Here is a 26,593-nt window from a genome sequence, read left to right as displayed (position 1 = left end):
GGAATTGTGGGTAAATTGGGTGGATACATAGGGAAGAGAGAGAGAGAGAGAGAGAAAGAAGAGATATGGATGTTGCATTTTGAGGAAAGGGGAGGGGAGAGGGTTGTTGGTGGGGGAGGGGGGAGGGGGGAGGGCGAAGACGAAAAAATATGACTATAATTTTATTATTAATTTTTAATTTCTGGAGACCTTGATAAGAGGTTGACATATTGTAACGTTTGTAGGCCCCTGGATACTGACGGGATCATTTGATTATCATTCTTAATAAAAGCATAAATTCATAAAGGGTTGATAAATAAATGAGGAAATGAATGAGAAAATTAGCTACTTAAGTAAGTAAATAGATTGTTTTACATGAGACTTCTGGGCAGATGGATTGCCTAACACTCTCGCTTGAAGTGTTAAGTTTTGCTTACGTATTTTTTCTCTTTTATTTAAAAAATATGTTTTAAAGTTCATTTTACAATTCAATACAAATACTTTTATTTCTCTTTTATTTGAAAAAATACATTTTAAAGTTCATTTTACAATTAAAAACGTATTCATTATATGTAATTTATGTGCAAAATCAACAAATACATAGTTATAATATTTTATATACACCAATATACTTAAATTTACTCTATACATACATACATGCACACATACCCATATAGAGTATTGTTCAATCGGTGATGACCAGCAGATTTGAGCTAAATCGGTCTGACATTATTCCAAAAGAAATTTATAAACGATATCTGAATTCATGAGAGCAGAATTATGCTCACACATTCATGCTGTATTGCAAAATATTGAGTACCGTATCGTTTCCAATTCAGAATATGGTGACGATGGTGATGATAATTATCATCACCAATGATAATAATTGGTGATTATGATGTTGACGATAAAATGGAAAATAGTCTTAGGGTGAAACTTCATATGAAGCCTACGGCTTTTATGAACTAGGCAAGTTCAGTATTTTGTCAAGCTGTTTCCTGTTATAAATCTTCCTGTTTCTGAAACCTGCCCGTGCTGTTCATGAGGCATCCAGGTAGGTCTATGAAGTGTCTTTGTAGCCGTGAAACGTACAGGGCCAATTGCAAACATTTCCAGGCCTTAAATTTACGTGTTTAACTAAGCAACACCTCTGCTGTGTTTGAAGTTAACTGTCCCCTTTCGTTGCAACTGGGTTAGGCTATACCTCGAGGTTATAGATTCAATTGTATATCTTTTGCTAATGTTTTTGTGGATGAGTCAAGTACTACGTCCCGATGCTCAGTTGTTTAAATAACGGCAGTGGGATGATCGGCCGTTTGTTCAGTAATCTGTTCTGAAAGCTGGGAAAGAATTTTGGAACTTCTAAGATTCCTTTTGGGGTAAAATTTTAACTTAACTCGTTTTACTCAGATTTAGCGTGCTTCACATTCATGTTTTTGCGATTAAATATCAACCGAACGTTTATATATGTAGCCTGCAGGTGAGGGAAGCATTCTGCCAGCTGTTCATGCAATAATTACAGGACCTTTGAATGGAGTCCAGGTGTCACCAGGTGTAAACGATAATTAGGCTGGCCACTCAGTGTCTCCTGCACTAGTATATATCAAACTAGTCGTGAATTGTAAGAGCTTTTTTTTTTTATATATATATTTGTGTTTACTGTGTCCGAGTTTTTGTTTGTTTGTTTGTTTAATTTTACGTGAAAATTAGTTTTTTCTTTATTCTCGAATTTTGAACGCACTAATAAAAACAAAATATATAAAACATTTCTAAGACAATAAACAAAATCTGCAAAACATCTTTGCAATAATTCATGTCTTTATTTTTTTAACGCACAAATAAAAGAATTATAAAAGCCAATATCTGAGGCAATAAAAAAAGCTACAAGACATCGTAGCAATAATTCATGTCTCTTTTTTATTATTTAATCTTCTACGTCAAATATAACTTTGAAATTATTCAAGGAACTCACTAGCGACAAGGACATTTAAACTTAGGGCAGCTGTCGTACAGTATAGCTTATAGCTTTTAGCTATTTTGAAAGTGACATCAACTTAGAACACGCAAACCTTGGTATAAAGACAAAAACCGTATCCCATAATACACTCAATATTGGAACTGATTTGAAAAAAAGATAAAATGTGAAATGTTTATTATATATTTCAGATTGTTGTTTTTTTTAATTGGTTGTAGTGGTAGGTTGGATAGGAGGAAAATAAAATGAGAGAGAGAGAGAGAGAGAGAGAGAGAGAGAGAGAGAGAGAGAGAGAGAGACCCTGATAGCTCGGAAAGTTAATCAAAGACGAGGAATCATTTCTTTCGAGAGTTATGAAATCAGAAAATAAAGAGAGAGAGAGAGAGAGAGAGAGAGAGAGAGAGAGAGAGAGAGAGAGAGAGAAAACCATCCCATCATCCACGAAGCAACTGATTGATAGATAGTCCCGACTATTTCTAAAATTAAACCGTGTCGATCCCTCAAAGCATCTTTTTCGGAGATGTTTTCTCCATCGAGATCTTGTGTCGTCCATCTCTTTTGTTCTTTCTGTTGTTTTATAGTTGTTTTTTTGTTTTGTTTTTGTGTCAACCGAAGACTTAAGGTCACACGAACGAGGAATGTAATCCCAAGGAGAAGAGAAGTTATCGAGACACTGTCGAGTGCCACTCGATAGTCTTCCTTGACTTCTGCGGCTACAGTAGACTCTCCTCCTCCTCCTGCCGATGTTGTTGTTGTTGTTGTTACTGTTGTTGCTCTCTTGTTGTTTTTTTCAATGTTGTAGTTCCTGGTACAGACCGTTCGCTCTCCTAAGTATCTAAACGTGGACCTCTTCTTAGAGGTGATATGTCAATACAATATTTCTTGAGGCCTGTTGCCAGAATATATTTGTCAAAGCGACTCCGTTTTGAGATCACCGTCTAATTTGCATAATTCAGTAACTAGTAACTAAATCCATTTCATTTCTAGAATGAGTCTCCAGATGAAGAATTAAGTATTTCTTCTATCAGGAACACGTCGCAACGAGGGAGTTTAACAGTTAGAGCTCAAAATTTCACAAATAACTGAAATCTAAAACGTTTTCTGTCCCTCATTTGTCTGTCTAGCAAAGTATTCCATGACAGAAGTTGATACAGGTGACTGTAAGGATTATTTGTGGCTTAATATTAATTTCCAGGAAGTATAGTAGCTGACAGGAGGACTGATAGGTGAAAGCAGTGTGGGTTTAGACTTGAAGCATATCTGCCTATTTTCTTCAACTTGTTTCTAATACACAAGAAATATTGTTGGTCTTTTATTATCATATGGTCATGAATACCTTTAAATTGTACAGTTTACAACTTTAATCCTCTTTCGTTGCTGTTTCAATCGAGAGAGAGAGAGAGAGAGAGAGAGAGAGTAGGGAGGAGAGAGAGAGAGAGAGCGGGGGGGGGGGTTGAGGGACAGAAACATGGATACACAAAAACATATATTTAAGCATTGTTTCTCTCTCTCTCTCTCTCTCCTCTCTCTCTCTCTCTCTCTCTCTCTCAGGAAACTACCTCATTCACGGTCACCTTCAGATCATTTTCTTCTTATCCTTCTTCTTCTTCCGAGTGATTTAAAGTCAACCACAAGCAAGACCGACCGACGAACGTTGGAGCAAAGTTCACAGGGGAGAAAAACTGAGAGAGGCAACTGCGTCTTAGGAATATGGAACAATTTTCTATATAGGATCTCGATGCTCATTTCTAAATAAGATCCTTAAGCCCTTTTCTAAATAGGATCTCAAGGCCCTTTTCCAAATTGGGGTCTCGAGGGTCATTTCTAAATAGGATCTTTAACTCCTTTTCTCCATAGGATCTCGAAGCTCATTTCTAAACAGGATCTCAGGGGCCTTTTCCTAAATACGATATCGAGGCGCCCCTGTTTGGAGAGCATCGACTTGCGCCAGTTAACGTCCCTAGGATTTTGAAGCCCTTTTCTAAATAGGATCACGAGGCCTTTTCCAAATTGGGATCTCGAAGCCCTTTACTGAATAGGATCTCAAGGCCTTTTTCTATAGACCTCGAGGCCCTTTTATAAATAGGATTTCAAGGCCCCTGTAAATGAGAGCAACGAGTTCCTGGCGTCAATGAACCATCCACCCCCCCACCCCCCCACCCTCCCCCCACCCCCCCCCCCCCCCCCCCCGCCCCCCAACTCTTCCCCCTGGTGTCTGTCATTCGTGACCCGATCTGGAGTGATCTTCGGGACGCCGGTGATGATAAACAAAGTCGTAAACATATCAGTCAGCAAACGACAAACAACAAAGAGAGAGAGAGAGAGAGACAGAGACAGATTTCAGTAGGCGAAGGTTGCTACATAGACTTTCTCCACTCGTGCGGATCACATGACAAATGCACCAGTATAGCTTGCGGTGATTTTTACCTCAGGATTGAGTCTCAGCAGCGCACAGCGACATTTCGCCGTTCTCTGGTTGCAAGGAGGATAAATGCAGCTTCTTTTTTTAATTTTATTTTCGCGACCTCCATGGAGTTTTACTTTTTTCCTAATTTCAATAAAAGGGGAGCTTATAGTATCCACACACAATACACATGCACGCTCACGTATATATATACATATATATATATATATATTATATATATATATATATATATATATATATATATATATATATATATATATATATAATATATATATATATAGATATATATATATATATATATATATATATAAAAATTTATATAAGGCAGGTCTAGAAAAGCTAAGTTACGATAAAGTTCTATTTTTCATAATTGATAAAAAAAAAAGTTTAAGGTGTATATATATACATACACTCATACGAGCGTATGTATAGAAATAAGATGTATGAACGGTAACTTTGAGGAAGCAAGGAATTGTGTACTTCTTAAGAATTCAGAATCTCAGAATCTTAGCCATTTTCCAGTAAATTAAAAAATATATAAATCTCTGATAGTTGAAGGTCACTCGTTTTCACAAATATTTTTGATCTTGGTATGTTTTTAAGGTCACAGATCGACGTCTTTTGTTCACTTAGTCTGTTTTCCCAGGTCATACTCTTATTTAATTAAGTCCATCATGCTTTGACCCTAACGCATTTTTCAAGGTCACAGGTCAATTTAATACTTTTTAGATCTTATGTTAGTTGATAAGAAAAAAACATTTTTCAAGGTCACAGGCAGATTTAGAAGCCGCTATTTTAACATTATTTTTATCCTGATCTTAAACACCATGTTAATTAGAGGTCTGTGGTCTCCAGTATCTTTGTTCCAGAACGCGTAATGATCATGTTCTCATGGGGAGATAGCACCTGTAGAGCCTTTTATTATTATTGTTATTATTATTATTATTATTATTATTATTATTATTATTATTATTATTATTATTATTCGTTAGAAAATAAGTTCAAATCCAATCTCATTTGGTTTTAGTTCATGTTAGAATCTAATCCCAAAAATTCTGTAAATAAATGAAGACGTTTATACTACCTCTTTCAGAAAGCATTATGACAGAGAGAGAGAGAGAGAGAGAGACAGACAGACAGACAGACAGACAGACAGACAGACAGACAGACAGACAGAGAGAGAGATACAAGCCTTTATCTAACTGCAAGATCGACAGGACGTTAGTAAACGATTTCCTAACGAATTCATCTTTGCCTCTTCTCAGCCATATATCCACCTGGTCTTAAGACTGACTGACCTCTTTCTTAAACCCGAGGGTACTTTTTTTGTGTTTCCTCCTCCCATAAATAAACTTCTTCTTCTTCTTCTTCTTCTTTTTCTTCTTCTTCTTCTTTTTCTTCTTCTTCTTGAAAATAATGAGACACACTTTGCCACTGGCACGTGACAACTCAGACCTTTGTTTGCCTGATGCTTGAATGGAGTCTGCTGACGTCACCAGCCTTATCAGCAATACGTGGTATATTTATATTACGAAAGAATGGGAGTATATATATATATATATATATATATATATATATATATATATTATATATATATATGTATATATATATGTATATATATATATATATATATATATATATAAATTATTTATTCAGAAACCTTGCAGTTTCGTCTCCTCTTTGTAAAGTACTCAGAAATATAAACAGCTAATTTACATATTTCTTTTGTGGTATCTCAACTACAACCAGAATAAATCATTCATTTCCAACACCCATTCATAAATTAATTGTATTAGGATTCTCTTCCTTGAAACAGAATAAATTATAAAGGTTTTTCCTTTCTCCCAAAAGGGATGCACTCACAGCTGGAATAGAACATAATTCGTCGTCTCCTTCGTGTGTCTAAAGCAGAATAGGTTGCTGCCCTTATCTACTTACTCATGAAGAGAATATATTGCTTTTATTATAAACGAAACAATTGGTTACTTATATTTACTTTTATCCGGCATGCAGAAGAGTGGAGAAATGATTCACCTTTTATTTTCTTCAATATGTGAAAGTCTCTGAAGGTTATATCCATATTTTTATGCTGTAAAAGAGTTTTGGAATGCATGGCGTCACAATGCTTAAGCAATAAAGTCATATTATCTTGCAGAGTGACTGTTAAACAGGTACTTATTCAAGAACAGATTATTCACAGTGAAAGTTGAGTTACTAGTTATATGACATTATTTTTGTAACACTGAAAAGGATTTTATATAAAGAAGAAGACTTCATGTATTTATCTAAAAAGGTAAGGGCCTAATTAGCTACACTATTACTCTTGACACTACGTATGTATAGCACGTATTATTTCTAATTTCTATATCAATAATAATAATAATAATAATAATAATAATAATAATAATAATAATAATAATAATAATAATAATAATAATAATAATAATAATAATAATTGCGTCAACATCGAGAACAGAGCACTGGGGCAATATCTGAAAACCAGTGAAAACGAGTGGCTAAAGAGTGCATGGGAAGAAGGACTAATAAAAGTAGACGAAGACCCAGAAATATACAGAGACAGGAGAATGACAGACAGAACAGAGGACTGGCCCAACAAACCAATGCACGGACAATACATGAGACAGACTAAAGAACTAGCCAGCGATGACACATGGCAATGGCTACAGAGGGGAGAGCTAAAGAAGGAAACTGAAGGAATGATAAAAGCGGCACAAGATCAGGCCCTAAGAACCAGATATGTTCAAAGAACGATAGACGGAAATAACATCTCTCTCATATGTAGGAAGTGCAATCCGAAAAATGAAACCATAAACCACATAGCAAGCGAATACCCGCACTTGCACAGAAACCAGCACAAAAAAGAGGCATGATTCAGTGGCAAAAGCCCTCCACTGGAGCCTGTGCAAGAAACATCAGCTACCTTGCAGTAATAAGTGGTACGAGCCACCAACCTGAGGGAGTGATAGAAAAGAAAACGATCACGCAAAGATCCTCTGCGGGACTATGGTATCAGAACGGATAGGGTGATGATACGTGCAAATAGACCAGACGTGACGTTGATTGACAAAGTCAAGAAGAAAGTATCACTCATAGATGTCGCAATACCATGGGACACCAGAGTTGAAGAGAAAGAGAGGGAAAAAATGGATAAGTATCAAGATCTGAGAATAGAAATAAGAAGGATATGGGATATTGCCAGTAGAAATCGTACCCATAATCATAGGAGCACTAGGCACGATCCCAAGATCCCTGAAAATGGGAATTTAGAAAACTAGACGCTGAAGTAGCTCCAGAACTCATGCAGAAGAGTGTGATCCTAGAAACGGCACACATAGTAAGAAAAGTGATGGACTCCTAAGGAGGCAGGATGCAACCCGGAACCCAAACTATAAATACCACCCAGTCGAATTGGAGGACTGTGATAGAGCAAAAAAAAAAAAAAAAAAAAATAATAATAATAATATTAGTAATAATAATAATAATATAGATAACGATGATTTGTATGGAAGATATCGAGATGGGAAGTTTTTATATATAATATATATATATATATATATATATATATATATATATATATATATATATATATATATATATATATATATATATTAGATATATTATAATTTAGAACTAATCAAACACGTTTGACAGTATGTATGAACGATAGTTAATCACCTCTTACGATTTTTTACTTGGGAGGTCAAGGTCACAGGTCGAAATTAAATTTGCATTCAGACCTAGCCCCACGTAAGGTCAGACTCTATAACGCAGAGGCATTTGTTACATAAATAATATTTTATCTGTTTTTTATCGCTGGACTTCTTGCTGCTTTGAACATTTGAATAAAAGAACTCAAGCTCACATTTTGCGAAATAGTTTCATCGAGAGAGAGAGAGAGAGAGAGAGAGAGAGAGGAGAGAGAGAGAGAGAGAGTCTCAAGGATATTTGGAAAATTAGAACAAAGGCTTTCAAAGATTTGAAAACAACAGTTCTTCCTAGAAACTGAATATTTCGCATAAGGAATTCAACCCCATATTTTAACATCCTGGTTTTGTGCACATGACAATACTATCATCCACATAAATCCAGATATATGTAGAATCTACTGTTCACTTTTCACCAGAAACGTGAGTGAATTTTCATAACCACAATGCTCTCTCTTAACTTCTCGAATTCTTCACCCACTTTTTTGGGGACACGCTTGAAATTACAAAAGCCTTAGATCCGAATGCGAGATCATGGAGTAATTCTTATATACGCAGCAGGATTCGAACCCGCATCCAGAGTATCAGAACGAAGTCACGTTGCCTATCTGACCTCACAATAACTTCTTATTCTTACATTTGGATCTAAGGCTTTGTAGTGACGAGGGCATCTGAAAAGTGTCAAGAATTCGAGATGTTAAGAGGACGCTGTGGTTATTAAGATTACATATACCTGGACATTTTATATTCACGTGTATTAAGCTACAAATATTTAATATCCAGGTCACTATACCTCGGGAATAATTTAACACCCAAGAGGAATAACTGACACCTGTGGGTGTCAGTTATTCCCGAGGTATAACGACCTGGTAATTAGACGATATTTGGAGCTTAATATTTATTAATATTTTCGGAAATATATTCAAGGTAGACTTCGGATATTCGTGAGAGTGTCTGCAGGTTAGATTGGTCTGACCAGTCATTATCATTAGAAGGAGTCCATTTTCAATGGTGACTCGTGTGTCCCGATAACTGAACGAATGAAGCTGGTTATTTTTTGGAGTTTCTCATTTAAAAGGATACACGTCTTTCAAATCTGTGTGTGATTTCGACGCAAACCCGAGACAAAAAAAGAAAAAAAAAAAAAAAAAAAAAAAAGAAAAAAAAAACATTCTTTTGGGGTGGGGATTTTACGTTTTGGCCTTGAAGGAAATTGCTCTTGAAAAGCTTGTGTGATCCAGGTTAAAACAAGCTAGTTGATGCCGTTTGTTAGAGGAGGGGACAGGAAGGGGGAAGGGGAACCTAAACACACACCCACACTTTTCATCAGACACATAATTATTATGTAACATTTAACAGAAAACTTTCCTTACAATATCAGTATCAGTTGTATGCCTTAATACGTGGAGGAAACACGTGGTCGAATTAATAGAAGTAACAAAAGATATATTTTCTCTTAATCCGTATTATTATTATTATTAATAATAATTTTATTATTATTATTATTATATTATTATTATTATTATTATTATTATTATTATTATTATTATTATTATTATTATTATTATTATTAATTTCTTTTTGGTCTATCACTGTCCTCCAATTCGACTGGGTGGTATTCATAGCGTGGGGTTCCGGGTTGCATCCTGCCTCCTTAGGAGTTCATCACTTTTCTTACTATGTGCGCCGTTTCTAGGATCACACTCTTCTGCATGAGTCCTGGAGCTACTTCAGCCTCTAGTTTTTCCAGATTCCTTTTCAGGGATCTTGGGATCGTGCCTAGTGTTCCTATGATTATGGGTACAATTTCCACTGGCATAACCCATATCCTTATTTCTATTTTCAGGTCTTGATACTTGTCAAGTTTTTTCTTTCTTTCTCATCTACTCTGGTGTCCCATGGTACTGCGACATAAATGAGCGATACTTTCTTCTTGATTGATTTTTTCAATCAACGTCACAGAGGCCATAGTCGCAGAGGCTCTTTGCCTGATCGTTTTCTATCACTCCTTCAGGTTGGTGTTCGTACCACTTATTACTGCAAGTTAGCTAGACGGCTTTTGCTACAGAATCATATATCTTTTTGTACTGGTTCTGTGCAAGTGCCGGACATTCGCTCGCTATGTGGTTTATAGTCTCGTTTTTCATATTGCACTTCCTACATATGGGAGAGATGTTATTTCAATTTATCGTTCTTTGAACATGTCTGGTCCTTCTTGAGCTCTTCCCTCTGTAGCCATTGCCGTGTTTCATCGCTGACCTGTTCTTTAGTCTGTCTCCTGTACTGTCCGTGCATTGGTTTGCTGTGCAATTCCTCCGTTCTGTTTTTTTTTTTATTCTCTTGTCTCATTATTATTATTATTATTATTATTATTATTATTATTATTATTATTATTATTATTATTATTTTATTAGTTATTATTATTATTTTCAGAGGATGAACCCTATTCATATGAAACAAGCCCACCACAGGAACCACTGACTTGAAATTCAAGCTTCCGAAAAATATGTTGCTCATTAGGAAGGAAGAGACGGTAAAGGGAAATACAGAAAGAAGAGACTTCACTTATTAGAGATAAAAAGTAAATGAATAAATGAATGAATATAGACAAAAATGTATTGTGCCGAATCTGAGGAAGCTACGTAAAATAAATAACAAGCCATTATGAAACAGTAATGTGCAATGCTCCTCTTTTAAACAGCCATTTTCAAAATAAGTAAAGGTAACCTAAGTCATTAGTTAATAAGGAAAAGGCATAAACTGGGCATTTCTTCTCCAGAGAGTTAGGAAATCCAGAGAACGGAGTGTTGCTGGGCTCTTGGAAGAGAGAGAGAGAGAGAGAGAGAGAGAGAGAGAGAGAGAGAGAGAGAGAGAGAGAGAGAGAGAGAGAGAAATAAGCAAAAGTAAAGGATTGCTTCCTTTTTGAAAGTTTGCAAATCCAGAGAAATGATTGTTGCTGGGCCTTTGGAAGAGAAAGACGAGAGAGAGAGACTCTGCTACCTGGAAAGGTTTAGGAAAAGAGAAACTGTGAGGAAAAATAGACAGAGATAAAGACAGTGGATACACGATTAAAAGAAGGAAGAGTTTGTGTACTTGGAGTATACCAAGACGAGGTGAGAGAGAGAGAGAGAGAGAGAGAGCGAGGAGCGAGAAGACTGGAGACGACGAGGAGACGAGGAGAGAGAGAGAGAACTGTGTCCTGGCTGGAAAGGTTTTAAGCAAAGAGAAACTTGGTGGATGACTAAATAGAGCAAAAAGATGGGGGATGGATCACAAGACTAGTAAGTAGCAAGGACGACTGCAACAGAGCAACAGAGAGGACGAGAGAAGAGGAGAGAGACGAGAGAGTCGAGTCTGCGACGGAGCGAGAGAGAAGCGATGAGAGGAGAGAGAGAGAGACCTTGTTTTGATAGCCTCCCCAAAGCCAGACGCCACAACACACAGCCTAGCTGCCTGGGTCGTTCTTGTCGCCAGAAATACATTGTCACAGAGGGACAGGAATGGCTGGAATGTCGCAGTTATCTCTGTACTGTATATGTCGACAACAAATGCCCCTTTCTGCGTCGTCTCCGTCACTTTCGTTCTTGCTCCCCATGTAGGTCACTTTGCCCCGTTCCGGCGGGCGGCAGTTGCCCAGAAGAAACTGCGCTGCGTTGGTTTATTTATATATATAGATATATAATATATATAGTGCAATAAGTTAGATATATATATATATATACAATACATACATTAATAATCTTAATAATATGTAATATATATATCAATATATAAGTCTATATATAATACATATTACAATAACATAGTATACATAAACACATCATAACATATAACAATACTACATAACATACATTAATAATATAATATATATATATAATATATATATATAATATCTAATAACAAAAGGAGCCCATAAAAACACCAAAAATGTAGAGGAGAAAAGTACTATATTTTCAGAGGACTGCTGTCGCTCTCTTCCAGGTACTATGAACTGAGAAAACATTTAGCAGAAAAAGGTGGGGTATTTTATACCAAAGAGGATTCGTCCCACGAAGAAGCCAACTTTAAGGTCACCCCCGCTGATAATCTTTCCTTTACAATCCTTCTTAAGCGTTTGGTTGAATGAAACACTGCGGTCGAACGATGTCTGATGTCCAATTCCCCTTTTGAGATGTTCATTCACCTGCCTTCTCTTTTAGTTAAGGCCGATTTCCATCATTTGACTCTGTACCGGCAGTTGCTGCTATTAAATTACACGTGGAACATATTTCCGAGTTTATTCTAATGGTTATGGTTCGATTTATATGATTGAAAATAGCCGAGTTCTGGTTTGTCCATACCTAACTGGACCGTTTGTAGTTGTATTAATCTCTGGGGAAGTGATTTACCCTGTAAATTCCGATGTAAGATTGGTCACAGTCCCTGTCATGGGATCTCATATTACCCCAGAGTCTTTACGGGATGATTTCTTTTGTTGGACGTTAATGCAGGGAGTTTGGCTAAGGTATTTGGGTAGGTAAATGCAAAAGGGTTTGGATTTCCCAAGGGGTGGGTGGAGTTACTCTCTTAATCGTCTCCAGGTGGGGGAATTTTTAATTTTATTGTTGGGTGTGTCCTCTGGGTCGTTGTCTTTAGGGGTTTCGGTAAGAAAATTACGTTTGCTTTATTTTTGAATTCGCTTTCTCCCAACTTATATGGTCAGGATAGCCTTTAAAGATGGAAAGTTGCTTGCGAACTTAGTTCACAATTCTTTTTGTTTTTCCAGGAAATCTGGGGAAGCAAATTCGTAAGGCTCTTCTTTAGAATAGGGTTGGCCTGGCTAGGAACCTAGCTTGATAGTATTGGTCATGATAGCTTAAAGTAGTGGAATATATGGAAACGTGAGAACGTTTGGTTTTCTGTATATTTTGGAAATTTGTAATTTCTGTCGTGGTCTCCTGATTATTTAAAAACATCAAGAAAAGGAATTTTGTTGTTCCTGTTTCCCAGTTCAAACCTTTAAATTTGATGCTAGGGGCCACTAATGCGGTTTAATTTTGAGAGGAATTCATTAAAAAATTACCCCACCCCCTTATTATCCCAAAATGTTAGTTAATGTCATCCACGTATTCTCATCCACCAAGCATGTTTTTTGGGTTTATTTATTGCCTTTATTACTGTAGTTTCAGAAAGTACTTCCATGTTTACAGATTGGCTAAAATAGGAACTTAAAAAGGACTACCCATACTTACAACCCGAATTTTTGCTTTGTTTTAGAATGGATTCCCCACGAATGAAAATTACGTTATTAGATCGCAATAAATTTCAAACTAACTTTATTTATTTTGTCAAGTGCCAAAAGGGAAATGATCTGAATGGAGGGGGATAATTTTTCCCTTAAAAAACTGGAAGAACGTCCTTATTACTGGTACTTTTTGTGAATAGGGAGTCTACGTCAAGGCTTAAAAGTTTTATGTTGTGAAGTGGGATTCATTGTGCTTCTTCTTGAATTTGTGACAAAAGTCTTTCCGCCGAATGTTGATGTTGACTGGGAGAAAAAGTTGCCTAAAAAAGGAAAAAAGGAAAGGAAAGGGGCCAGCTAACCCATTTAGACAAATTTTGTTAATTGAAAGCTCCGGCGCAATGAAACGATGGGTCTTGAATGGAATGAATTGTCTTTGTTGAGTTTTTGGGAAGACCATAAAAGTAGGGGTAAATTTAGGTATTTAATTACTTTAAATTTTTCTTCTAATAGTTCAATAAACTCTTTTTGTTTTTTTCTTGGCCAATCTTAAATCTTACTTTCCGAAAAAATTCTGTGGGAAACGTTTCTGGTAGGGGATTTTTCGTCCAGTTTTTCGTAAAGTAGGTTTGTGTCGCGCCTAAGGAGCTGGTTTGATCTTTTGTCGAGGTAGAAAGTCTTTGTCCATTATTACTAATTTTGCCGGGGTCTTTGTCGGGATCTACTTATTGATAACCTATTAACTTTTTTTAGAGAGTTGGTATGGCTATCACTTGAATCTGCGGGGAACAGGAATATTTCTTATTGAAGGTCAGTTTACAAAGCATTTAGTAACACTCCCTTTTTAAACCATTTTAAAAAATCTCTTCACGGCTGTAGTTTTTGATCAGAATATCGAATTTATCAAAAGCCACTATGAACGTCTAGGTTTGTTTTTGCGGTTCTCGGCATTAGGGCAAACGGAATAAGCCTAAATTTAAAACTATAAATGTTGATTTACAGGTAAGGGGGGTGTTGGATAAGTTTAAAAACTTTGGTCTTGTTGGTTCAAGATTATTCCATGCGCTAATTATCCTATTAGGTTTATTTAAACTTGCGTAAAAGCTAGTTGGAATGAGATCCACGCTATTATAGGCAGCAATGGTCGGAACAAAGAAAATGAAATCAGATACCTGTATTACCGGTGGTCCGTAGTGAGGAGGCGAAGATTAGATTGAGTTCCATATATCACTCTGCGTTCAGCAGAAGATGTAGTTTTCTTCTTATTGGTTGATTCTTTCCATTCCAGGAAAATCTTGTGGTTGATAGAGGTCCTAGCCCAGCAACCTATTTCCGTAAGAGCCTTTACGAAATTTGTTCCCCAGATTTTCCCTGGAAAAAGTAATTTGAAACTAATTTCGCAAGCAAAACTTTTCATCCTTTAAAGGTATCCTGGCCACCAATAATTGAGGAAGCAATTCCAAAAAGCAAAAACCGTAATTTTCTACCGACCCCTAAAGACAAAGACCAGAGACACACCCAAACAACTAAAATAAAAAATTCCCCACCCCCCCTGGAGACCGATTAAGAGAGTAACCTCACACCCTTGGGAAATCCAACCCTTTTGCATTTACCCTACCCAAATACCTTAGCCAAATCCCTGAGTTAAACGTCCAAACAAAAGGAAAAACATCGCCCAAAGACTCTTGGGGGTTATATGAAGATCTTCCCATGCGCCAGGACTGTGACCAATCTTACAATCGGATTTACAAGGTAAATTCCCACTTTCCCCAGAGATTTAAATACAAACACAAACGGTCTCAGTTAGGTATGGGACCCAAAACATGAACTTGCGGCTATTTTCAATCATATAAATGAACAGAAACCATAAGAAATAAACTTGGAATATGTTTCACGTGTAATTTAATAGCAGCAACTGCCGGTACCAAGAGGTCAAATGATTGGAATCGGCCTTAATAAAAGAGGAAGGCAAGTAATGGCAACCATCTCACAAAAGGGGAATTGGACATCAGACATCGTCGACGCAGTGTTCATTCAACCAACGCTTAAGAAGATTAAAAAGGGAAGATTTATCAGCGGGGGTGACCGAAATTGGCTTACTTGTGGACGTAATCTCCTTTGGTAATAAATACCACCTTTTCTGTAAACTTTTCTCATTCATATACCTGAAGAGAAGAGGGACAGCAGTCTCTTGAAAACTATAGTAACTTTTCTCTCTACATTTTGGTGTTTTTTAAGGGCTGGGCCTTTTATTAGATGGAATTTCTGTTGTTAACAGAAAAACAACTTTTACCAGTCATATCTATATATATATTAGAATATATATAGTTACATACATACATATCATATTAATATATATAGATAAATATATATATAATCACCATACCATAATTACATACAGAATATATATATATGATATATATAATATACTATATATATACTATATAGTATAATATTTAATGCATATTATATGTATGTAAAGTATTAATATATATATAGATATATTTATATATATATATATATCATATTAATACTATTATAATATGTATGGTATGTATAGATGTAGATATTAATAATATATATAATTATAATTATATATATATTTATGTATGTATGTATATATATATATTATTACATATATTATATATATATATAACATATTAATATATATATAAACAATATATATAATATATATATATTATATATTTATTATTATATATCAGGTTGCACACACAGATAATGTTTTTCATGGAGGACCCTCATCTTTTTAAAAGTGATAATTCTGACTATTTTTATTAGGATCATGTGTAAGGAGCTTTAAACAAACACACACAACAACACCACACAATATACTATATATACATATGCATATACAATAAATACATAATATACATATAACAATATAATATATGTATAATAATATAGATATAGATATTATATAATATTAATATATATAATACATGCATAAGTCTAAGAAAAATTTCGATCTCGGAACACCAAACGGACCCAAGTAAAACAACGAAAAACGACCTCAATAAAATTAAAACCAACTTAAGCACAACCTTGGAGAGAACAAAACCCCAATTGTCAAGGTTGGAAATCAAACTAGGAACAAAAATGTGAACAAGATCCTTGTACTCTGTTACCTTAGCACAGAAAACCGGAGCCCATTAACATATACTAAGAATCGTAGCCGCTCATTGGTTAAATCCTACACCAATGAGAGTTGTGGCTCTACGCTCCTCTAATTTTAATCTGAATAATAACGGTTTAGGATTTTGGAAACTGCTTGCAAAGAATTGACCCGCGCGTGCAATCTGCTTTTTATAGAGTTGGAAACAGCTTAAAAAACCATTAACATTTCTTCAATAGAATTAAATTGTTAGAATGACTTATCAAAACAGCATTATGGACGTTTGAAGGTAAATATTGGTTTGTTGGAAGATTGATCTCAATATTTTGTAAATCTTTTTTGTTTCAGTTTTAACAGGACGTCTCCCCTAAACTTATAATTCTTGATTAATGTAAGTATTTCCGAATGTAACGCTGGGATAACACTATTAGTGGGCCTACTTTAAATTTAGAAGAAAAAATGTTCTGTGGTTCGTAGTACACGGAATTTGTGAGTGACAACACGTAATGTTTTACTATGAAACACACACACACGCCTGCGCCGCACACACCGCGAACACACACCAAAAACACAAATATATATACTATATAGATATATATATTATATAATCTTTAAAAATAATATATAATATTATCTAGCTATGATATATCGATATATATATATATATATAGATATTATATAGTAATATATAATATATATATATTAGAATATATATATATATATAAGATGTATAATTACACATAAAACCGACCAATTTATTTAAGGTGGGCGGTTGGGAAAGCTACCAGAAACTACTAAATTACACACACAACCAAACACACACACGACACAGACACCCACAAAGACAGACAGAACAGGGGACCACACACCACACACGACACACAACCCACACAAACACACACAGCACAATTAATATATATAATATTAATATATATAAAATATATATAGTATTTATATATATAATATATATATATGGTGTGTGGTGTGGTGTGTGGTATATATATGTTTGTGTGTGTGTGTGGTATGTGTGTATGTGTCTGTGTCTGTTTTTCGGTGTGTGTTGTGTGTGTGTATTTTTAGGGGGGGGGTTTAAAGGGTTTTTTTTTCTGTAGCTTTATCGCCCTTAAATAAATGGTCAGTTATTAAAATGGACGATTCGTAGTGTATTTTCCTTTGTATTTATTTTTTATGGGTATTTTAATTTTCTTATATTCCTGCCCTTTCATTTTCTGCAGTTATCATCATTGGTCTTTTTAAAGAACTTGTCTCAATCCCTCATCCCTCGTATATTACCTCACTTGAGTAGGATTTTAGTTTATCAAAATTCATTTAGCCAAGAACCATCATATTCTTATTCTTGCCTCTAGTCTTTCTTTATGTTATTGTACACTAACCATGTAGAATTCTAGATAGGAAATAATTCTTGTAAATCATACTATATTAAAGTTTAGTTTATTTACCTCTAAATCATTTTAGTATTGTGAACACGACTTGAAATCGTGTTAGCCTAGGCTAAGTTTCCGGGCATTTAACCAACTAAACATCTGTCTCTTTTGTTGTTTCCTTTAATGGTGAATTTAGCTAATAAGGTGATTCCGCACCAAGATCATACATATTTATAAGTTGCTCTTTTGTGTGAAAGGTATTACAAAGGAATAGCAGGAATCAACACAAATAACAATAAGTTTTGGAAAATAAAATCTATGTTGATGTTTACCTAGAAATTATTTTTTGTTGTTTTCTATGAATCATTACGTCATCATGTATGGGTTACTACTCTAAATTATGGCTTTGGCAGTATGCAACCTCTTGATAAAGTTATGTTTGCTATTATTAAATACAGATGTCTGGCACAATATTAATAACTATTAATTATGCTAGTATTAATACTTATGAATATATTCATGTAAACGGTAATTTTTTGTACGCCATATTCTTTTAAATGTTCAAAAAGTGCAGAATATTTTGCCTAAAAAGTGTGACGATACTAGAGCATTTTGGAAGTTGTTTCCTTTATTACATCGAATTAACCACTTGTTCTCGAAGTTACTATGTATTATGTGTCTTGGGAAATGCAGCTTTCCCACTCACGAATATGTAGAGAGAGTTGCAATGTTGCGGACTTACGGTTGTAAGTTTGGAAACAACTGCTCTGATAGATCGTAACATCCTCTACCGTTAGCTGGAAACGATACTATTCATTACGTAAATAATAAATAATCTCTTATTATAACGTCACTAAAGTATGTCCTTATTGGTTATTTTGATAAATAAGATTGTTCATGTTAATTGAAATATTTAAAATTATATGTATGATGATAGTTTTAATAAAATCAACTAGATAGATCTGAAAAATGTCCGCTATCGCGAGCAGAAAATGGTGCTACTTATTACGTAAATAAAGGAAAATCTATTCATTATAATGCTGCATGACGGTGATCTTACTGATTATTCTGTTAATAAATATTTAAAAGTAGATATAAATTATATCTAAATATTTATTATATATTTAGGATGATTATTTTAATAAAACAAATGAAAAAGTTCGTATTTTGACTTTAATGTTTAATGTGAACGCCCCCATGCGTATGGCACCAAACGTAAACATTGCCTCGGCTCAGTTCCTTGTAGTTGTTGACTGAACGTTTACCCGAAAAACATCAGATAAACTCTCTCCATCCCACCATTTATTCTCCGATTTTAGTGTTTTGAGCTCCTAATTTAGGATGGACAGCCACGAGGAAGACGGGGAGATAAGGGAAAGTCGCCAGATAACTCAGCGATCTAATGGGAACGAAGTGGAACAAGAGGAGGACGACTTCAGGTAAGTGGGGGCTGTAGGCTAGGCTAGTAGGATAGCTTACGGTGCTGACCTGACCTTGACCTATCGTAGCTTACTATGAGGTCAGTGAAGCTAGGGAGTGATTGCAGAAGAAGGGGTCCTGGCTATTGTAGGCCTAGCAGAGTAGGGAAAAATTTCGGATCTTAACTTGGAGGGCGTCCTGGGGTAGGGGTAGGAGGTGGACGGAAACGCCCCTTCCCCCCGCCCGTGCCAGGCTAGGACATGGCGTCCAAGGTCAGGATATGTTTCAGATAAGTCTTGTTATTTTATATTCCATCAGAAATGCCTACTGCAAAAATGTCTGTTAGACCTACTCAGTAAAATTGAAGACTACTGAAGTGACCTGGTTCCCACTAGTCTCTGACAGCTGTAGCCTAATTTGTACTTTTCTTATGTCTGTTTTATTTTAATTGGGGGTTATAATAATTTTTTTTTTATTTATTGCTTCTAACATGTTTAAACTATCCCCAAGGGTTCTGGGTGACTAAACACTAGCCTCCCATATGTTCATAACCAGGGACTTACCAACCTTTGTTGGACGCGTTAGCAGTCTTCACTCTTGCTGCCTACAGTACTCCTGACCATGTACTCTGCATTTGATCCTAAGTGTAATTGGCAGCTCCTTAGTGTAGTTGGGATTTCAGAGGGTATGTTACCTAACCCAGAATTAAGAGGTAAACCAAACCCATCAGGTCGAGTTCCATCGGTCCAGCGCGGGGCTCGGCCCTATTCCACCTCGAAGGTAGATCTAGGGTACCTATCCACGGCGGCCCAGACTATGGCAAGTTGTGGGTTTTCTATGTTTAGTTTTACCATACTGCAACAAGAATTTTGAGTTAATATTTATTCAGAACGACTGTAATTAACAACTCCCAGGGGCCAGTATTAAAACCACGGGCGAAATACATTGGGACGCCCCAATCCCTAGTGGATATCGTTATCTGCTGGTTACGTTTCTTGCAGGGTAATTCTAAAGAATAGTTCTGCACGAACTGCAAGGAATGTAACCACGGATACGACATCCACTAGGGATTGGGGTGTCTAATGTATTTCGCGTTTTTAGTACTGGCCCCTGGGGGTTAATTACAGTTGTCCGAATAAATATTACTTTAAATTCTTGTTCAGTAAGTAAAATAACATAGGAAAACGTCAATTGCCATAGTCTAGGCCACCGCAGATTGCTTCTGTAGAAATACCTCACTCGATATTTAATTGGTGAAACAAGAATACAATTATATACATCTTTAAGCACACCATTCAAAAGATTGAAGTTTCATGAACATAATGTGATATATGAAACCCCAATACGAACTAAAATATGCATGTGAGCTCTTCGTAAAATATGTTTTCAAGGTAGTTTTGAAATCCAGTATGGCGGTAGTTGCGTGACAGGCCGTTCTAACCACAGACAATCCATCATCTTTCCCAGCACTCATTTGACAATGTTAGCATATATATGAAACGTTTATTGATCTTGACTCAAGATCGCAGTTGGTAATGAGCACAGTAAAACAATAATTTTGTTGCCTATAGTTTTTTTTTTTTTAGTGAAAAGTATGAAACTTTTTTTAGTTCCCGGGGTCATGGTTTTTGAACTGAAATTTCATAATTTACCTGTTTAATCGGTGGTTTATCCTTACTGCCATCACAACTGAAAGCTTCCCACAGTGCTTATTTTGATTAGTTATTATACACGTTTTTGGTATTCTTAATTCACTGCAAATTGCACCTTGAACTCACATTGCTGTGTTCCTGGTTTCCTAAGCGCTCACCTCCACAAACACAGTTACGGGCAGCACATAGAGTACGCGGTGTATGAGGTGCCAAACGCTTTATTCCCTTTTAATTGTTTACTTTACTACATTATTTAGTTTAACTTTACTTTGTTATTACTTTCAAAATGTTTAATTAATTCATGTCTATTATCCCCTTTTTTTGCAACCAAATTAACCCCGAAAAAATTATAAATATTCCTGATGTAACTTATGAGCAGACGGGACTTGACGCAAAAAAATGACTCCATCATTGCCAACTCTAGTGGAGCTTCACACATACGCCGGTTGATTTACAAACTGCTTCCATGAATTCTAGTTGTCATAGTAATGCAGTTAATGATAAAATTGCTGTAATAATGGCATATTATACTACAAAATAGATACCGCTAATTCACCTTATTTCCCCCGTTTTGGTTATAAGTCTTTAATACCCAGTTTGGAGGGTAAACACCCATACCAATTGACAACCAACTGATCAAACCAGTTGAAGAAGGCACAAGAAGAATGAACGTAGTTTCCCTTGGTATAAGTAGTGGTTTTGGAAGTTCGTGTTTACGATTGTTTGTGATGAAAGTGCCCCAGCGTATATGGGTTACAAAAGTGGTGGTGGCGGATTTAGCACAGGAAATGGGAAGTTTGTTGACACAATGCGAGCTGCAAACATCGAGATGGCGTTCCAACTCTTCTAAACATTTATTTAAGTTGTAAGTAAAAATTTCAAAATTTTCGAAAGCATCATGGGGGTGACTGTGCACTGCGTTGGCCCCACACTTTCATTACCCCTTCTATTTAATCTTAAAAATATGGCCTTAATTTCTAACTTTTGGAGAAACAAAATTAACGTTACTTCAAAAAGGACAGTAGAGTTCTTGAGCTCCTGCTATCACCACTAACGAACTCAATGACTGATGACTAAACCATACTCTGGTGTCCAGGGACGTGTTAAGTTAAAGTTACTGTTTTTCAGAAGGTGGCCACAAATGCAATAGTCAGTGAGTTGGCCAGTCCAGTCGGTTGTTTACCCTAGTAGTAATTGAACCTTCACCTAACCTAACCTGGGATGCCGTAGCTTAACCTAGCCATAGTTTGGGTCTTTTGCTTTACCTCCCATCCTATATCCCCAAAGGAATTCTTGATATGTTTTTAGCAAATTTGGCTTTAAGAACCAGTATCGTATGCTCATTGTTGGTAGATGGTGATTATAGGAATAATGCATAGGCTTAGTCCATAGCCTAGTGTAGCCTCAAAGGCTTAGGGGCCAGTCCAAACATGCAGTTTAGGTCAGATTGCTTTGTAAGAAAAAACAGGTATTATTGTACTTTAATATCACAATTCTGTACAGTAATGAAATTTTAGTAAAATTGCACACTATGGTAAAACTGAAGACTACTACCGTGCTATACTAGGTTGGTAACTAACCAGTTGTTCCTGCATACGTAATACAAAAAAACCATCGGTCCCCTTTGAACAATAGGAAGTAGCTAGCGGCAGCTGGAACGGTCGTAAGCTTCGCGAACAAGGGGAGAACTGGTAGTTAAACTGCTTTGTCCGACAGTCCGCTGCGCCGCGCGACTGGGGAGGTAAACGAAATCACTTTTGCTTTCCGGCCCGCGGGCCGGGTTGAAGGACGGTGTTCGTCATCGGTCTCTTGCCCGGCTTCATCGTCATAATGGCTTTGTTTATATTGTGTTTTCGACTAATGGTTTGTTTGACTTGAAAATGAAAACTGTAAGTTAACACTGTTTTCAATTTTCATTTCACTTAATTATGGAAACCAACATGGAGTTATCGCCGTAGATGCGGGCCAATTTCTTTCCTCTCTTTTCATTGAATTGAACCCTTGAATTATGGTCTCGGTGCCGAGGGCGGTGGGCGCGCCTCGCACCGACTTCATGTATTTTGTTTGGGGCGAAAAGTGTGTAATTGAAAAATGTAAGTTACTCTTTTCATTGATATTTTTGCCTGTGAGTTCGTTACCGAGAGTGTGGATTGCGCTCGGCACGTGTTGCTTCTGCAATAGCCACCCGGATTCCAGGCCTGGATGGAGGGACCTGACGGACCTGTCCTGCGTGAGCTGACGAGGAAGAGGAGAAGAGGAAGGCTGTCATCTTCGTTCTGTTCATCGTTCTGCTGCTGGCCTCTTCCCTTCGACTTCTAATGGCACCATAAAGCCGAAGAAAGAAGAAGGCTGCCCTTACCCCCCTAAGAAAGTCTCCTTCGGGAACTTCTAAGGGCCCGTCCCACCCCCGGTGGGACGGGGGGGTCCTTCTTGCTGGTCCTCCTGCCCACCTTCGGGAGCGGGGCCCGTCTCCCCTTTCCGTAAGGAAAGAGAAGGAAGAGATAGACGGGGAACCAGAGGAAGTTAATCGGTTTAAGCTCTGGTACTTCTCGCCTGGTGCTAGCGGCGATTGCCGCTACAGACCAGGTTACCGGATCTGGGTTCTCTTCGTGTTCGCGAGAGATGCCCGAGTGTACGTTTCTCACCCTCGGGAGGACCGTGCAGCCAAGTTTCGGCGCCAGAGTTCACGCTGGCGCCAAGACGCGGCCACGGAGCAGAAGGACGGTGAGAGACGCTCATGGTGGACTCTTTGCCAGGCCAAGCGGACCCGCTCTTGCAGCGACCAGCTGGATAACCCGGGTTTTTTCCCCCCTAAGAATGCTTCCTTCGGGACCTTCTAAGGGCCCGTTCTCGGCCCCTCCGGCGATTCGGGGAGCTCTTCTTTTGCTGGTCCTCCTGCTCCCTCGGGAACAGGGCCCGTCCTTTTCCTTCTACCAAGGAGAAAGGAAGACGGGGACCAGAGGAGTACCAGCTTCGGCTGGGCAACCTTCCCCTCGGCCTGGTTCTAGCGGTTCTGCTCCGCTAAACCAGGAATCCGCCTTGGCTTCCTCGCTAGCGAGAAGTACCGAGTCTCCCGCGGGGAAGACCGTCCAAGGCCAAAGTCCTTGACACTCGAGCTGCCTCGCCGGCCAAAAAGACCGAAGCGCTGGAGCCAGAAGACTGTGGCGAGTGTCGTTGCAGACGACCTCTCGCTAGGCCAGTTGGACGCTCTCGCCAGCCCGACCAGCTGGCTGCTCGGGTTGACGTGAACGGTCGCTGACCAGCCACGGGTTGAGGCGAGGAAGTGGGGTCCCCTGCGGTTCGTTCGGTACCAGCCACCCGGCTGGTACCAGCGGCCTCGTACGCGCCGAGAGGGACGCCTTCGCCCGGTCTCACCGCCGACAACGACCCTCCCTAAGCAGGTCACCTGACGCCCGCTCCCATCGGGACCCGGGCGGGAGGACGGTAACCAGGCAAAACAGCTCACCCTGACGCTAAGAGGATTCAAGGCGTCGACGTTCTCGAGAGTCCGAGACTCTCGCCCCAGGCGGAGCGGCAAGGCTAGGCCTGCTGCTCGACTCGCCACTGAGGGTGGACGATTTCAGCAGGCAAGCCCTCCAAGCACGCTGGTCCCCATGCGCCGCGAAGCTAGGGTGGGGGGAGCGTCAAGGATCTGCCTCCCTCCACCTGTACCTTCAACCTCCTCGGGCTACACCGGGGAGGAGCGACGGTACCTATGAGTGATCGCTGATAGGTTGCGCCGGCTCGCGATCCCGCTATGTGACGCCGTATGGACCAGGCAACGGTTCTAGGACCGGGACCAGGACATAACGCGCAAAGTAGCTGGTAGGCGGGGACCGTCAGGGGTCTGCCCGCTGTTTACCTCCTTCTGGAAGGAGGAGTATCTTCGGGATCATGTTTTCTTTTGTTGGAGGGACTGGAAACGGTCCCTACTCCGCAAAGACACGGGGGTTACTCCCGAGATACAGAGGAATTTGGCAGAAGTCATTCGAAAGCTGAGCGTCCAGCATAATGACCTTGCGGAAGGATTATTGCCGCTCCCAACCCAGCAAGAGGCCCCCAACCGGTCATCTGCTCGAGTCGTTTTGGGGCTCCCGAGAGGGAACCCAAAACCGACGGTGGGGGTCTGCCGCGATCGGAAACTTGCCGGGATTCCTGTCCCTCGAACCAGAGTATCTCGTCTACCGGACAAGAAGGCTCCTCGTCAGTTCTGGACCGGTCGACTCAAGTCTACTTTACCCCAACCTACCTCTACTGCGGACAGCGGCGTTTCTACGTGTCTTCGGACCACTCCCGTTATTTGAATACTCCCTTTTCGGTCCTCCTGAGAAGGTTTCGACCTCGACGAGGGACGGAACTGAGTGCCCGGAGGACGGTATCGGCTCTCTCCTGTCAGGTGTCGATCAGCCCCACCCAGACGACGTTCACAGTGGCGGCAGACCCTTACCTACAGTGAGAGTTCGTAACCCTCCGCGGGAAAACGTTTTCTCCTGACGATACGTTTTCCCAGACTCTGAGAGGCGATGGCTGTTCCTACTCTTCTCCAACTGCTAGTTCCACTGGGAAGGCGAGCGAGTATCCAATTCCTCCCCCATTCCCTCTCTCCTTACGGTTACGAGGGAAAGGGGAGGGATCCTACAGAGATTTCTCTGTAGGATCCCACGTTCGGGACTGCGCTACCGGGGGGACCTTCGGGTCCTACCTGACGTAAGCCCCGGTCGTTGAGGAGGAATCCTGCCCCATTCTCGATATTTTTCTACGGGAATCGAGAGGACCACCAGCCGATATCGTTTGACGAATTCGGTGGGGTTTCGCAGACTGCTTAGAATTCTTTACGGAATTTCTAACGCATTCAGTGTTCGAGTTTTACGATCTCCAAACACACTAGCGAGAGACCACGGTCCAAAGTGAGCGAGCAGACAGAGAATCCCCGATATACACGATAATCGGGAACCTCGCCTATGCTCGAATTCCTGGAATTTCTAGCATTGGGAAGAAGACTGCTGCTGAAGAAAACTATCTCACAGTAGGCGACCAACCTGGACTAGAGAAGATCGGACGGGAATATCCAGTTTGGCTTGAACTATCGTCTTAGTATTCTGTTCACCATTGAAGCTTTCCTTCGAGGAAGACTTCTCCTTCACTCTCTTTGATAGAGATCGAAGGTGGTCGATCTCCAATCCTTATTTTGTTTTCTTGAAGGAAAGAATTTAGGATGGAGATCGTTGTTCAGAATCCTACAAATATACTACGTATATTAACCTCGCGACATGATTCTACTAAGCAGTTGAATTGTCCGAGGGGTAGGCGCATATCCTAGTTAATCTACGGATTGCGACTTATAAGAGAAGTATTCTAATTGAACTGCAACTCGGGGTTGCCTGCAACCTCCCAGGAGTTTTCAGTTTCAATTTTATATACTTATGGTTTTGTCACGACAACACCATTTCAACTTTTATATTTACCGAAATTCGTTTCGCCTAAATATAATTGCTCGAGCATATCTTTTAGCTCGGTAGTTCTAGCCGAACGCAATTCCTTCGTGGAATAATGGATTACTGGCAACTCAGGATGACGGAGTCAGCGAGAGCTCAGGCTCAACTACTGCGTATTGAACTGCCTGATAGCAGCTCAGTATCAGCTGGGCCTCCGATATGCACGGTCATGTATGTCTCTCTC

General features: G+C 38.7%; 1 protein-coding gene across 6 annotated transcripts in view; it reads left to right on the top strand.

Moving 5' to 3' along the window:
- The first annotated feature begins 19,059 nt into the window (after positions 1 to 19,059).
- Positions 19,060 to 26,593, top strand: part of LOC135212507 (cyclin-dependent kinase 11B-like) — a 42,855-nt gene continuing 35,321 nt past the window's right edge. For 3 of the 6 annotated variants that reach the window (XM_064246013.1, XM_064246014.1, XM_064246012.1), the window contains exon 1: positions 19,061 to 19,282. In XM_064246013.1, the coding sequence (XP_064102083.1) occupies positions 19,185 to 19,282 (98 nt within the window). In that variant the 5' untranslated portion in view covers positions 19,061 to 19,184. Of the gene's footprint in view, positions 19,283 to 19,506; positions 19,535 to 26,593 lie in introns of those variants that run through there. The other 3 variants (XM_064246017.1, XM_064246015.1, XM_064246016.1) reach the window with 3 other exon arrangements.

Source organism: Macrobrachium nipponense, chromosome 41, assembly GCF_015104395.2.
Source record: "Macrobrachium nipponense isolate FS-2020 chromosome 41, ASM1510439v2, whole genome shotgun sequence".
NCBI classification, from domain to species: domain Eukaryota; kingdom Metazoa; phylum Arthropoda; class Malacostraca; order Decapoda; family Palaemonidae; genus Macrobrachium; species Macrobrachium nipponense.
This window is presented reverse-complemented; position numbering and strand designations above follow the sequence as displayed.